Here is a 15,205-nt window from a genome sequence, read left to right on the forward strand (position 1 = left end):
AAACCTCACGCATTTTGCGTTAGGATATAACTTTAAAATGGATCTGTGGTAATTATGATTACAATAATGTAACTTCATCCACTATAGACTATTGTGTGAACTTGGGTAATTTCTGGTTGAGTAATAAGTTTAGCCCCTAGGTTGATAAAACTAACCTTGAAACTTCAAATGGGTTATGAAAAAAATGGAAGTACTTTCAATCAAAACCTCAATATCCTAGAAGGGAAGTGTTATAGTATGGGTTGGTAAAGTATGAACTAGATATGATTTCCCAACTATTGTTGTGTTATTAATTAGTGAAATTTAGGGTATGGGAGCTGTGCATAGGTGTCCCTTGAAAGAAACCCTTTAAGAATAACTACGTGTGAGTTTAACCTATTTGAAAGTGGGAACACAGGCGGTCCTTGGGTGAAGGATGTCCCTATGACCTCAAGTCCATAGGGGGAGGGTCTAGGGGTGATAAATCCCTAGTTGCAAAGTTGTTCCTAATAGGTTTTGACCTTGTCTCTTTACTAGACTTTAAATGAGGCCAAAATGGGTATTAGATGGTTATGAATGTGTCAAGAAAATATGATAACTTATATTTAGACTACATGATTTGAAATAGTGAGTTGAATGAAATGAATGGGTTGACTACCTTTTAGTCAGTTTGTTTATCTATTGTGTAGAGGTCATCTTATGCTAGATCCAAGAGATTTTATACACTAGTGAGATTTAATCCTAGACCTATAAGACTTTGTGTATATACTCCTAGATAAGTCAATTATGATCAATCTGCTCTGAATTAGGAACTTCTCTTCTAGTTATAGTGCTGAGTGAAGTACATGCACTGACTTTTATGGCAATAGATAGAGCTAGGACCCTACAAGGCCATAGGTAGAGGATTGTAATCCTCTAACATGTAGACTAGTCCTTTCTATCTGAGGTGATCAGTGAAGAATAAATCCTATGACCCGCATAAGATAAGCTTATTTGATAGAGATTGACAATAGTCAAGGAGCATACCATGCCAGTACACTATTAGTTGTACCACCTAGTTAGTAGATGGCTATGACCAGTTGCATGCAGACGAGAGATACCTTGTGTTGATCTAGGGTATTAAATAGATTTCGCTAGGAGCATCTAGGCCTGGGGGGTAGTTGCATGTCGACAATGGATGTCCTTGTTGCTTAGTCGTGTGATGGACTACGAGGAAGATAATTTCTAATTAAGATTAGGTAGGTAATAATTGGGCTAACCCATGTATGATTTGGGCATATATTTATAGTGGTATACCCGACTTTGTTAGGATGAGGCCGTGCACTTGGTGTAGTATGGGATACATTGAATCTTAATCTCACTTGCTTGTTGGCGCAGAAGATCGAGCAAAAGAATGTGTCCCATGATGTAGTGCATAGTGCACCGACATTCCTTTTATTTGGGATGCATTATGGGCAGATGGTAATTAGCCATAATGGATATTTCAATCCCTCATTGTATAAATGCTAGTCACTATGTATGTGATGCCCACTAAAGCTAGTCCCTATATATGATTGGTGTATATTGAAGCTTGTCTCTATGCATATGTGACATATGCTATAGCTAGTCACTGTGTATAAGTGACGTAAGCTAGAGCTAATCATCATGTGTGTGATATTTACAAGCTAGTTATCATGTGTTTATGGGAAGTGTGCTCGACTCCCTCTCTATGGATTCGGGGAAATATGTGAAAGGATATGACCCTTGTGTAATTGTGTATGTTTGTATGCTATTTGATGGCAATTGGTTATTGCTATATTATGATTGGGCTAATTTTGATAATAGTAATGGTTAAAAGAGAGATCAAAGATCTTATACAAGAGGATAGAATGAACTCCCTCTAACCTTCAAGGACTAACTACAAAGCCCATGACTTCCCTCAAAGAGATACGTAGGCAGGGTCATTGGGAATGAACCCTCGAGGCTTAGGTCTAGGTCTTATGGGGATCTTGACCTCAACAGCTTACCCCCTCGAGTAAAAGCTTAAGTGGTGATGTAGGTTTGTCACCACTATAATGATCAAAGACATTACGAAGATGACACTTCTAAGATAAAATTAGAAGTGTGATTGATTAAATTGGTATTTGAGAAATTAAAACAAAAAAAAAGTGTAATAGCAACTAAAAGACGATTATTACATCAAAAAACCGTAAGAATATCTTAATAATAAAATCAATTTTCAAATACATATTTTTAAATTGCCACAACTTAAAAAAATCCTCCCCACCTAATTAAAAAAAAAAACAGGACTTAACACAGCCCCTAAAATAACAAAATTCAAAAGAAAAAGAAAAAATGTTGGAATAAACCCAACTTTTCCGTTTCTACATTGTGCTGGATTTGCACTTAAGGAATGGTCGCTTACACGTGTAATTCCCCATTAGACCATTAATTAAACATTTCCTTTTTAAACACCCCCGTCCTTTTTTTTTACCAATTTAAAAAAAATAAATTTAAATTAAATTAAATTTTTATTTAACATTTCCTTTTTTAACACCCTAGTCCTTTTCTTGTCCAATTTAAAATAAATTAAATTTTTATTATATTTTAGCCCAAAGTGTTGATAAATGCCGTAAGCTGCGAGACCATCACTTGACGACAAAACGTAATATATTCACAATCAATTTCTCAACACAGATTTTCTGTCAATACAAAAATAACGAAGAAAACTCAACACAGATTTGCTTTCAATAAAAAAATGTCATAGTTTTTCTTCACTATTAAGCAACTTCCATCTGTTTAGCTTACCCAACCTTTTTATAACCCTAATTGTAATTAGCTGGACTCCCCTTCTGTTGTTTGCCGTGAATCACGTTCAATCCACTTTAATTAATTTGTACGGTTTTTGCGTGTATATCAGCCAGAGGACATTAGTCCAGTCGTCTTCCAATGAACAAGGAAGCGATAATAAAACAGGCCGGGAGCTTCGTTGATGGAAGCATTTGATCCAATTTACCCTATGCCTAACTAAATTCAAATCTTTGGAAACCCTCGTGAATTAGAGAGGACGTTGGCAGTTTCATGATGATGTTCTGTTTGTCGAAAATGGTTTAGTTTAGCTTTAGATTTTGCAATTAATTGCCCGAATGTGAAACCCCACTGGAAAAGTTCGTAGACTTCAATTGATCTGCACCGGCGTAGCTAATTTAGCGGTTGCGGGGTTTGAATCTGTAAAATTTAACGAGACTTTGAAACCCTGATTGAAATTAGGGGTTTTTTTCTTTGATGGCGTGGTAAGTATTTTTTTAGTTTTGAGCTGAGACTTAATTGGGAGTATTGAGGACAAGATGGGGAGGGGGAAGAGCTGCGGCTTAGCTGCGGTGGCTTTAGCTGTGTTTTTTTCTGTCATGGCTCCGGCTGTGGGAAAATTTGTAGTGGAGAAGAATAGCTTGGGAGTTACTTCGCCGGATTCTATAAAGGGCACGTATGACAGCGCGATTGGCAATTTTGGGATTCCTCAGTACGGTGGGACAATGGTTGGGACGGTGAATTATCCCAAGGATAATAAGAACGGCTGTAAGACATTCGATACTTTTAATATTTCGTTTAAGTCCAAAACGGGAGAGCTTCCCGTTGTCGTGCTCGTCGATCGTGGAGGTTAGTATTTTTCTGTATTGCTGGTATTGTTTTCCAATTTGTAAGATTGGCGAAAATTGAAGTAAATCCTATGAGAAAAATTTCGGGATGTTTTCTTTTAGGGCTTGGTTTATGTTGTCTTCAAATTATTTTTTTCGGCTGCAAGTAAAAGAAATCTGTTAAATAAGTGAGCAATCAGGAACTTTTGTTGTAGTTTTGCACTATAGGCTGTTTAAGCTTATTTGAAAAGGTAATTATTATCAGTTGTGTATGAATTCTGTGGTTTTATTTAGCTTTGCTCTTAACAGTAAGAGTCCCCATCTAATCTGATTCTTTTTGTCATCTCTAAAAATTCATTTGGTTTTTGCACTGGATGTGTTCAGTAGGGCTTTTTACCCAGTTTCAACTCTATATCACGTCTCCTGGTGTTTGGACCTGGGTATTTGCATTGAAAATCTCCTTTTTGTAACATAGGATGGAGCTCATCCCATTTGACTCAGTGTAGTCCCGGTTTGCGCAAGGGCCAGCGTCTTATTTAAGTTGTCCGATGGCCAGCCTAGTTTGACATGACCCTTTTTAAGTGTTATTTCTGAAGACTATGTTAATGGCAACTTTGAGATCAATTGAATGTGCTATATGTATTAAAGGTGTCGGATTGTTATCACAATGGTTATGATTTTCTGGACTGTTTCCACCACACATAAGTTTTCCTCTTCAATCCATATTACACAGGTGTATGGGTTCTTGTGTACTTGGAGCAAGGTACATTACCGTGCATTGCTATCAAATTTTAATGGCTGCCAGTGAAACATGATTGGCGTTTTGAATATTTACTGGAATGCTGATAACTGCAATAGTCTAAAACATATACCTACCCATGCTAGATAAATGTGGACATGTTCTAGTGGCTCATTTTGGTAGAAATGCCAGGGTCTTGTAAAGACGATACGGTTCATTTCTTACAAGCTTCCAAGGAAGATTATATCTATCTTGTAGATTATTAATTTAAAATTATCTTGTGAGGTTGTTCTGTAGTACTCTCTTCCAATGGATTTTATTTCTTGCCTATGATAATATTGAAGTTCGTGAACAGATGCATTTCAATTTAGTTTCTGAAATCCCTTGCAGGATGGGTCAAATGCAGATCCAGTATTGATTAGATAGCTCTTTTTTCCTGCAATTTTTTTGAAATCTGATCCCTTTGCTCAATGAGTAGAGAAACACTTTGTTCTTAAATAGTGAAAAAAGCAACTTTTAGAGGTTGAAAGAGTAGGGTTAAGATATGCAATGAAATTGCTGATTTGCAAATTCCTTAAATAAAGTTGGAATCAGTTATGACTTGGGCCAAAAACAACTGTTATCATTATACATGTTTTGTTTTAAGATGAATTCTGAAGTGAGCAAAAATTACTTCAGCATTCAACAAGTCAGCTTTTCCCTACTATAATTTATGAGAAAAATATTTTTTCTGCAATTTATATTACATGGTTTTCATCTTTTTTTTCGATTGGTAAATGTTTCTCATTTTATTCAATATCGGGTTGTACCTGGCCCGAACCAGTGGGGTTTACAGCAAGGGAAGCCCCTCCCCATCACATGTGTACGATCCATGGACAGGTCTATCATTACCCTGCAATTTTAAACTGCCCTTAACATTAGAACAGGGAGGGACATTAGGAGGGATATTCTCCATGCCTCTTTTATCTTTTTTCTTTTTCACCTCTGTCCAGCCGACCTCCGTAGTCCTTGCCCCATGATTCACCATCTTGGATGCAACTGAACAAGGCGCCTGCCGATTCACAAGAGTTCGTAGCTCATTCTCCTTCGTCCTGTCACAATCTGACTTGGGACAGGACAAAATCCTAACACAACTGTCCTCATCGGTTGTGACACTCCTGCATCCAGCATCAACATTGGGTTTGGTCAAAACCCTAGCCTCAGATGGGTAATCACTCCCAAGGGTGTGGCGCAGTCTGCCTCATGTGGGGAGACTTTATTATCATCTCGTACCACCACATAAAGGGTGTCAGATACATCTTTACCCCAAGTGCCTTGCTTGGATGATTTTTCCATCTCACAACTAGCAGCAAGATGACCCGTATGGAAGCATTGGCAGCATCTGAAAGGGATGCCCTCGTAATTGATTACTTGCAGCCAGGAACCTTCACCAAGTTACAGATTAAGATCCCCTGGAAGTCCCTTACTCAAATCCATCTCAACCAGGATGCGGGCAAAGGAAGTGTGATGAATACCCACATCCACTCCCAAGAATTTGCCCAAGGAATCACTGATGGCCTCAAAGCAGGATTCAAACCAGAACTGTAGAGGCAAATATGGGAGTCTGACCCACAAAGGAACACGGTCAAAGGATTCAGTTGTAGGGTTAAAGGACGGGTGCCGCCACGGTTTCAGCAGTAGCAAGTATTTATCTTCCCAGCACCATTTATTCTCAATAAGGATCCGATTCCTATCTGCCACACTGTCAAAAACCATCACAAAGAAGCCCCGGGCCGCTGGAAAAATCTGGATGTTCCCATCAAGAATGGGTTTCCAGTGAGAAGAAATCCATTTGTGGAGATCAGGCAAACTGGGCCAAAAGGCCCTGAATCTCCCAATAAGAACCATTTCAGAAAAATATTTTTCATTACCCTTTACTTCTGCCACAATTTGTGCTCCCAAGTGAATAGTTGGACTAACTGCAATCGGAAAACAGTGAGCAGTAGTCTTACCCGAGTCGAAGTAGCCAGCCTTGACCTGGTTGCCGGGGGTGTTGCCATTCGTAGGCTTGTTAATCTTTAAACCCGCGTCCCGAGCAGTGTCCCAAATGCCGGATTTTCCCGAAACCCCACATCCAGCACGAGAAATGTCGCTGTCTTTGGTGAGATGGAGCCGAGACCTCCTGAAAGCACTGTTGCCGCCATGCCTTAAACCGCCACCACGATTTAGGAGGGAGGCACTGCCTGTCGGCCGGCACCGCAAGCCATTCCTGCAAACCCTAGCATAGCTCGCACCTCGCTTTGCCTCCATAATGGTCGTCCCCTGATTTACAAGTTTTCAAATTTTCAAAAGCTTTTCGTCACATCCTTTTCATCTTGTTGAAGCTTTGTCTAACTTCTTTAGGTATTGTTAGTTTCATTTCAAAATGATTTTCCTAAGCTTGATCCTCTTTTGCTGGATCTTATTCTCTTTATTTTTTTGAGTGTATATAATACCAAATTTTTTGTTTATTTGTTCGATTCAAATATTATTGTTGCGTAATGCTAAATGTTTTACTCAATCACTTATCTGAATTGAGCCTTATAACTTGCCATTGTAGATTGCTATTTTGCTTTGAAAGTTTGGAATGCTCAAAATGCTGGAGCAGCAGCAGTTCTTGTCTCTGATGATAGGGAGGAACCTCTGATCACCATGGATTCACCTGAAGAAGATACTTCAGCAGCTGAATATCTTCAGAATATTACTATTCCTTCAGCTCTCATAGAGAAAAACTTTGGTGACAAGCTGAAATCGGCATTAAGCAAGGGGGACATGGTTAATATAAATTTGGACTGGAGAGAGTCTGTTCCACACCCAGATGATCGTGTGGAGTATGAATTGTGGACAAACAGTAATGATGAATGTGGAGTCAAGTGTGATACCCAAATGGAGTTTGCAAAGAATTTCAAAGGTGCTGCACAAATTCTTGAGCATAGTGGTTATACACAATTTACTCCTCACTACATCACTTGGTACTGCCCACAGGCCTTTACTGTGAGCAAGCAGTGCAAAGCACAATGCATTAATCATGGAAGATACTGTGCGCCTGATCCAGAGCAGGACTTCAGTAGGGGTTATGATGGAAAAGATGTGGTCATTGAAAATTTGAGACAGCTGTGTGTCTTTAAAGTTGCAAATGAGACTAAGAAACCCTGGGTTTGGTGGGATTATGTCACTGATTTCCATATCAGGTGTCCAATGAAGGATAAAAAATACAACAAGGAATGTGCAGATATGGTGATCAAATCTCTAGGTATTTAAAAAAATGGTAGACCAATTAAGTGCTTGAATGTGTTTATTTTAACATTTTTTGACAATTAGTCAGAAGAACATGGCCGGATCAAGTTCTATATCATCTATTGGTAATTAGTTCATGAAAATGACTCTCTTTTGGTAGGAATGGATATCAAGAAGATAGAAAAATGCATGGGAGATCCAAATGCAGATTCAGATAACCCTATCTTGAAAGCTGAGCAAGATGCACAGGTTAGCTTAAGTGTTATGCTTTGTTCCAAGCCTGGACAAGTTCTGTTCAATTTCAAATTTGATTGCCTGCTATTATTTGTTTTTTATTTATAAAAAATGATTGGGCACCGTGCAAGCATTTTATATTTTGGCCGTGGGTTTCCCTTAGTATCCCATACATTGTAGCGTACTGAAAATTCATGGATTTATGTTTTCCTCAGGTTGGACATGGATCTCGTGGTGATGTAACAATTCTGCCTACTCTCATAATCAACAATAGACAATATAGAGGTTGGTATTATTTGTGTTTTCTGTCTTAAGATTTCTTTCAAACTCGTGAGCTTGGAATGGGGCATGCTCACATGTTCTTGGCAGGGAAATTGGACAAAGGAGCTGTTTTGAAGGCAATATGTGCAGGTTTTGAAGAAACTACTGAGCCTGCAATTTGCTTGAGTGAAGGTGAGCTACTTTTAATTTTATGGTTAGATGTAAGATTCCCATGATCTAGGAAGTTCTACAATCTCTAAATCTAGGGAAGCAACTCTGTAAAATTGAGGTAGTTTCGTAACAAGATTGGATAGTTGCATAGCCTTGATGTTGTTTTGTGATGGAGCACTTTATACATTAGTAAATGTACGGAGATCATTAACTACATTTGATTTCTGTAACCAGAGATGGAGACAAATGAGTGTTTGACAAATAATGGTGGTTGCTGGCAAGATAAGAAGGCAAATATAACAGCCTGCAAGGTATAGTGGGTTTTTGGTGTTTCAGTTGAGGGAGAGATTCCTTGTTTTTGTTTATGAGGTTTGCTTAATTGTTCTTGAAAATTGTATGTTTATAAATATTTAATAATTTTTACTTTTGAATTTTTTAAAGGATACTTTTAGAGGAAGGGTCTGTGAATGTCCTTTGGTTCAAGGTGTTCAGTTCAAGGGAGATGGCTATTCTAATTGTGAAGGTATGCATGGACTTCTAGAGTTAAGAGTTGTTTATATGCTAGTGGACAACAATTTGTTGCTACTACCTTTTTTTTGAAATTTTCTTACATCAAGATGATTTTGGACAATTTCTGTTCTTCCTAATTTTCTTCTTTTCCGCCTTAAAAATTTATAATACTATTGATTTGCATGTTGCTCCTCTTTTGTGTGAGTATTTTATGATGTGACAGTACTGATAGCTTCCCTTCAATTCTAGCATTCTGTAGTTTGATTCTTATATGTGATGGTGCCTGGCGAGGAGAATACATTGAGAAAGAGAGTGCACAGAATGTGACATAAGTCTATTTGTCATTGCCTTGTGCTATCTTGTGTGTTTTTAATTTTATTTGAATACTTCTTGATGTGCTCTGTTGGGTTATGCTGCTAAGATTTATGTATGCTTAACTTTGATTAACTGCTGAAATTTTATGCATTTTTTTGGGCCACTGTAACTTTGAGGAAAAGGTACAAACTGCAATTTATTGCATGATAAAATATGACACGCTTGCATTATTATCACACAAATGTGAAGCAAACTCTACTATCAGGAATCGGCATCTTACCTCAAGACATGAATTTTAGGTCTAATCAGGGAGCTTAGGTTCCTAGTAAGCATATTGCAGCTATATTATTTTCAATGGTTTTGGTGTTGTTAGAAGAAGTACCATTTTTCTTAAAACGGTAGTTTTACCAATGTTTGTGTATTTTTCCTTCACCTAAGATGTTATTTCTGAATTTTTTAAGCTTGTGCTTTATCATATCTCTCGTGCTTGGTTTATGTTTTACACTAACAGAACCCATTATTTTCAGAACAACAAATTGAAAGTAAATTTTGTTGATTCTCTTGTGCTAGCTGTTTTCCCGTAACACTAAAGATATGAAATGTGTCAGAAACATTAAATATGTGAAACACTTTTAACACAAACATCAATGAAATGACATACATCTATCGTTTTTTCATTTTTCTTGTATAGAATATGTGCTCCATTGACCTAAGTTTTCTCAATTTCATTTTTTCAGTTGCTGGATCTGGACGGTGCAAGATCAATAATGGTGGTTGCTGGCATAGTACCCAGGATGGACAGACATTCTCAGCTTGTCTGGTGAGGGCCTTTCTCTCTTTGAATTGAAGTTCATCACTGTATATCATAATGGGAGCTTGATATTTATGATTTTTTTAAAGTGCAGGAAACACAGAATAGTGGATGCAAGTGCCCTCCTGGCTTTAAGGGAGATGGTGTCAACAAGTGTGAAGGTATGTCAAGGTAGATTTATTTGTATGGAACGAAATTAGGTATTGCTATGAGCATGACTGATGCTTTGACCATTGTATCCTGATGTTAAGATATTGATGAGTGCAAAGAAAAGAAGGCTTGCCAATGTTCAGACTGTAGTTGCAAAAACACATGGGGTAGTTATGATTGTAGCTGTAAGGGTGACCTCCTGTACATCAGAGACCACGATACTTGCATAAGTAAGTAGTGCAATCTGCTTCATTCCCATATTCTGCATTCTTTATTTAATAATGTCATTTCAATTAACATATAATGTTTTTGTGACCCAGGCAAAAAATCTGAACAGGCAAAGGTTGGTTGGGCTGCAGTATGGGTGATTCTATTTGGCTTGGCTTCTGTTGCCATTGGGGGTTATGTGGTTTATAAATACAGACTTAGAGTAAGTAAAAAGTTGTGAGAAGCTATCTCCCTCATTTTTCTGTTGTGTAAGTTTTTGGAATTGCAGTTCATTTTTGACAAGTGCACACTTATGATGTCTGATATTTTTTGTATCGCGATCTTGTTTGCAGTCATACATGGACTCAGAAATCAGAGCCATCATGGCCCAATACATGCCTCTTGATAGCCAAGGAGAGACTCCCAATCATGTTCATGAAGAAAGGCTGTAAATGTTGGTACCACCTATTTTACTGTTTTGTTTACTTTACTGAACTTGATGATTTGTTTTGGATTCTTGACTTTTGTTGACAGTTATTGATCACCATTTCCCACATTCATGCATGCTGATGATGTCCTTTACCTTTAATTTGTCAGGCAACCTAGCCAGCTAGTTTTACATCAATTCTGCAGATGATTCTACAGATTTTTTATATCCGTTTCTGCATGATTGTTGTGGTTGAATCTATTAGGTTATTTTTTCAACCTTAGAAGTCATGCAAATTATAGATACTTGCTGTTCAGATAGCTTCCCTACTTATGAGCGGCATGCTCACTTTTGAATTGTATATCATGAGAAGTTGGGGAGGATTAGATATGTACTGTAGTTTGAGGCTTGCCTGTCTGAAATAACAGGCAACTTGATTATGTCCTTATTGGAATTCTATTTAGTCAGCACAGGTGCAACGTTGCAGTTTTCCAGTTTTTGATTGTGATTTATGAAAGGAAGTTACTGTAGCGTGCAGCATTCTTGAGTGGAATCTCTGTTTGAAGGCTGACACTGCTAAAGTTTTTAAGCAGTGTAGTATAATTTGTCTTTTAACAAGTTTTAACATTGATATAAGAATGTTCTCCTTGCAAACCTCCTTCAAATGTAACTTTGGACATCCATTTTTAGTCTGATAATATGCAATGCTCGAAGGCTGCATAAAGTGATTCAATTTCCCATTTGGAGAACTCCATTCCTTAATTGTCTTTTCCAGTTTGATAGGTTACTTTCTTGCACCTTTTTATGTCGTTATGAGATCTTTTTTGTCTTGTTCTTTTTGTATATTTTAGTTTGGTAGGACATTAATGCATCCGTGGCATTCAAATAGCTCTGATGAGAGCAATCATTTCAATTCACTATTTACTTTTCAGGATGCTGACGTTTGTTCTCATGTGAAGGGTTTTAATATATTTTATATTTATCGACTTTCTATCAATTATTTGTAACCAATTATCGGCCCATCTAAATTAACATTACTTTTTATAGTGTCATTTATTGAAAGTTATTTAAATTTATGTAACATGGGGGAGGAAAAGAAGATAGAATGGAATATAGTTGGACAATAAAATATAATAAAAATACATGTGGGAGACGGGTCAAAACATAAATGCAATAAATTGTTTTTTGTATATGTATGTTTTTTTGGTCGTCTGCCCCCAAAATTAAGCACACATTTTCAATTAGTTTACATTTGGTTGAATGAACAATGCGGCCATTTCCATCCCACCCGACGGTTAAAAAATAATGTTTTATAAAGTTTTGTAATGGTGAAATTAGCAAAACAAATGTTATTTTCTATTTAGTTTTGGGCAATAGTGTATTGACAAGCGAAACTTTTTCTTGTAGCTTGACTCATGGTTTGATCCTTACGATCTGTATTTCACTCACTTTTATGGTTCGCACCTTTGAGATTTTTACTTTATTTCTATGGTTCATTTTAATGCCATTGACTTGGTTAAATCTTGAGGAGTTCAAGAATGACTCCAAAATATTGTCCAAATTCAAATTTTTCAAAAACTTGTTGAAATTCATATTCTTGAATTTTCACTCATGGCTGTAGTATGTTGACTTAGGACATGTATGTGTAATAGGGTGTTATGGCATGGTATTTAAATTTGGTATATCTGTAATTAATTCTGAAAATAGAAGATCAATGATAAAAATACACTAATTTTTTTAAGAATAAAAAATGGGAGAAAAAACGGGACATACATTTTGGATGGTTTCTTGCTTCTTGTGGGGTGGGTGCGGGGCTTTGGGGGTGTTGACCTAAGAGAACAAGTTGGCAATATTTTCAATGGTTTTCTTTTTCATCCTCTTGGCAAATATAGATAGCAAGAAAGTGAAGGTGGGCTAATTTCTAGGTGATTATTAAGTTAGATTGTTTTAGTGAGTTCATCTATATATTCACATTGTGGTGGGCAAGGGTAGAGATGGACAGCCATTAATATCATAAAGAATGTGAGTGATATGGTAGACGAGCTTCCAAAATGTCGAAGAATAGAGTAAATAAAAAGGTTTTAGACTTCTCAGGAATATGCAATTGGAGGGTGTAATACCCAACTCTACAACTTTTCTTAAAATTATCCCTACCTGCAAATCTTTTATTAGAGCATTAATAATTATAAGACCAAGTTCATGAGAGTTTTAAATGCTCATCTCTGCACTTTTCCCTTACAGTCGAGGCCCATGCTTATGTTTCAAATTTAAGTATTATTGGTAAACATGCATGCAAAATGTGAAAGGATAGACAAGGTATATGAAATGGTTAGGCATCAAAGACTGTATAGGCTTTATTGAGAGACTAAACAATACAGGTTTTAGAAAAAAATCAATTATAATATGCAGCACTAGTATAAATCAGATTAATCTTACACATGACATCTTGGTTTTTGGGATGAATACTTGTGTCTTATATTATCGCAATCACACGATATATTTATTAGAGCTCAAAGAATATAGAAAACTATAACAAGCACTCAACATCCAAAGTACATAATCCATTCAGATAATTCAACCAAGTTTTTAAATTGAAATGATATTTCTCAAGCCGATATGGTATTTCCAATCTAATTTCACCTTTTCTTCCTTCTCTGCCCACCAATCAAAATGTCCCTTCCTTTAGCTGTTCTCTTAAATTAAGAGTGGTTTGTTGTTATATTATGTCTCCTACCCTATTCTTTAATCAATTATTTTTTCTATAAACATAATGGCTCCATTTGCATCAGTTTTTGTAGGAGTAAATAAATGTATAGAATGACATCTTAAAATCAAATAGTGATTTTGCAAATTATAGCAATATACACATATATGATCCCATTTCAACTTCAATATACTTATATATTTATTTTCATATATTCTAAATAAGTGACTTGATATGCCCAATCTTATCTTTTATCCATAAATAAATTGTCTAGGCATCATGATAGATGTACCATGGCTCAAGTTTTTATAATATCCTATAATGGTTCAAATGGTTACTAAAACTATAAAATACGTTCATCATAGATAAATATCAAACTCATAAGCTTCACTTAAGAACATTTTGATTGTCATCATGTAAGTTGCAATATATTTTTTTTTAATCACAACCCCAAGTACATTATGACATCTTACATATGCCCGTTCATGCTTATACATATTTATCACATTATAGATTATTTTTCATTATATATTGATATCCTTAATATGAACTAGGTGTAAGCTTGCACCATAATGAATTCATGAGAAATAATGCTTTTTAAATTCTAGAAAAATATTTTTTAACACAAATTCCCGAGTGGATTTTGTTAACATCATAACAAGCAACCCACATTAGAAGGTCAAAACTTCTAATGTAATAATAATGATAATTGGCAAGCTGAGTCATTATAAGGAAGTAATAGAATCGTATGACCTTAAAAAAGTGGTAAGAGGGTTAGGATCGCATGACTTTTAAAAGAGATAACAAGGAAAATATTAATCTATAATAGATTTAACGACATAACCTGTTGAAGTAGTTATTAACACATTCATTTAGTAGGAGAAACACAAACTTATATTCTAATAACCTGTTGAAGTAGTTATTAACACATTCGTTTAGTAGGAGAAACACAAACTTATATTCTAAGTGGTTCCTTGTGAAGATTGATGAACATTATTTCCAAGGTCTTTATCTATGAGATTATTATACACTAATAATATAAAAAAATAAGAGATTTTATTATATTACCCCTTTGAGAAATCATTGAGAGATACATTATTTAATTAAAACATTGAATACATAATAGTTGTTTTATATTTATAAATTTCTATTTTCTTTTTACTTCATAACACAAGAATTTTTAGCTAAGCTCAAACTAGGTGAAGCTACAAACAAGGGATCGTATCCCCAACACGAATAGATTGTTCTAACACAAGGAATTCAAACTCATGAGTCTAGTAGCTCAGTAGGGGCATGAAGCCCATGCAAAAAACTGTCACAACAAGATTTTGGAGCATGAAGTCGCCATTATGAATGCCAACAACTTCAATGCAAATACTCACATCTTCAAGCATTATGGATTAATGTGTGCATAATGCCAACAATCACAATGACCTAGTACATTTTAACCAATGCACTATGCCATGAACAACTATTTAAGTTCAAAATATTGTTAAATTATAAATATAAAAAAATAAAATTTAATATAATTTGAATTGATGTTTTTATTATGTAATATTAAGTATCGATTATTTTTCTTAATCATATTTAAGAAAATAAAATATCTCCTTAACTTTACCATTTGTAAATTAATCTATTCTATCTAATTTTTTTCCTAAATATAATTTTTTTTTTATTATAGTGCCTATTCAAGGAACAATTAATTTTTTAGATTTTACAGACAATGTTTAATTTCGCCTCAAAAAAGGCATTAGATAGATATTTTGATATTTGAAATCATATCTGTATTTAGAATCAGACTTTATAAGAGGTTGATATGGGTTGGTAA

General features: G+C 35.7%; 1 protein-coding gene across 1 annotated transcript; it reads left to right on the plus strand.

Moving 5' to 3' along the window:
• The first annotated feature begins 2,653 nt into the window (after nucleotides 1-2,653).
• LOC131064991 (vacuolar-sorting receptor 1) lies at nucleotides 2,654-11,413 on the plus strand. The gene is made up of 13 exons (XM_057999346.2): nucleotides 2,654-3,615; nucleotides 6,911-7,603; nucleotides 7,748-7,836; nucleotides 8,037-8,106; nucleotides 8,191-8,274; nucleotides 8,488-8,564; nucleotides 8,695-8,776; nucleotides 9,816-9,898; nucleotides 9,984-10,050; nucleotides 10,141-10,269; nucleotides 10,360-10,469; nucleotides 10,600-10,700; nucleotides 10,844-11,413. Exons 1-12 carry the CDS (start codon nucleotides 3,306-3,308, stop codon nucleotides 10,696-10,698), a joined length of 1,893 nt encoding a protein of 630 aa, XP_057855329.2. The 5' UTR covers nucleotides 2,654-3,305; the 3' UTR covers nucleotides 10,699-10,700; nucleotides 10,844-11,413.
• The last annotated feature ends 3,792 nt before the right edge of the window (nucleotides 11,414-15,205 follow it).

The sequence above is a fragment of the Cryptomeria japonica genome, chromosome 6 (assembly GCF_030272615.1).
Source record: "Cryptomeria japonica chromosome 6, Sugi_1.0, whole genome shotgun sequence".
NCBI lineage: Eukaryota > Viridiplantae > Streptophyta > Pinopsida > Cupressales > Cupressaceae > Cryptomeria > Cryptomeria japonica.

Coding starts and splice junctions, on each gene's coding strand:
- LOC131064991 (XM_057999346.2), top strand. CDS start 3,306: ATGGGGAGGGGGAAGAGCTGCGGCTTAGCTGCGGTGGCTTTAGCTGTG. Junction 7,604..7,747: donor TATGGTGATCAAATCTCTAG/GTATTTAAAAAA, acceptor CTCTTTTGGTAG/GAATGGATATCAAGAAGATA. Junction 10,470..10,599: donor TTTATAAATACAGACTTAGA/GTAAGTAAAAAG, acceptor TCTTGTTTGCAG/TCATACATGGACTCAGAAAT.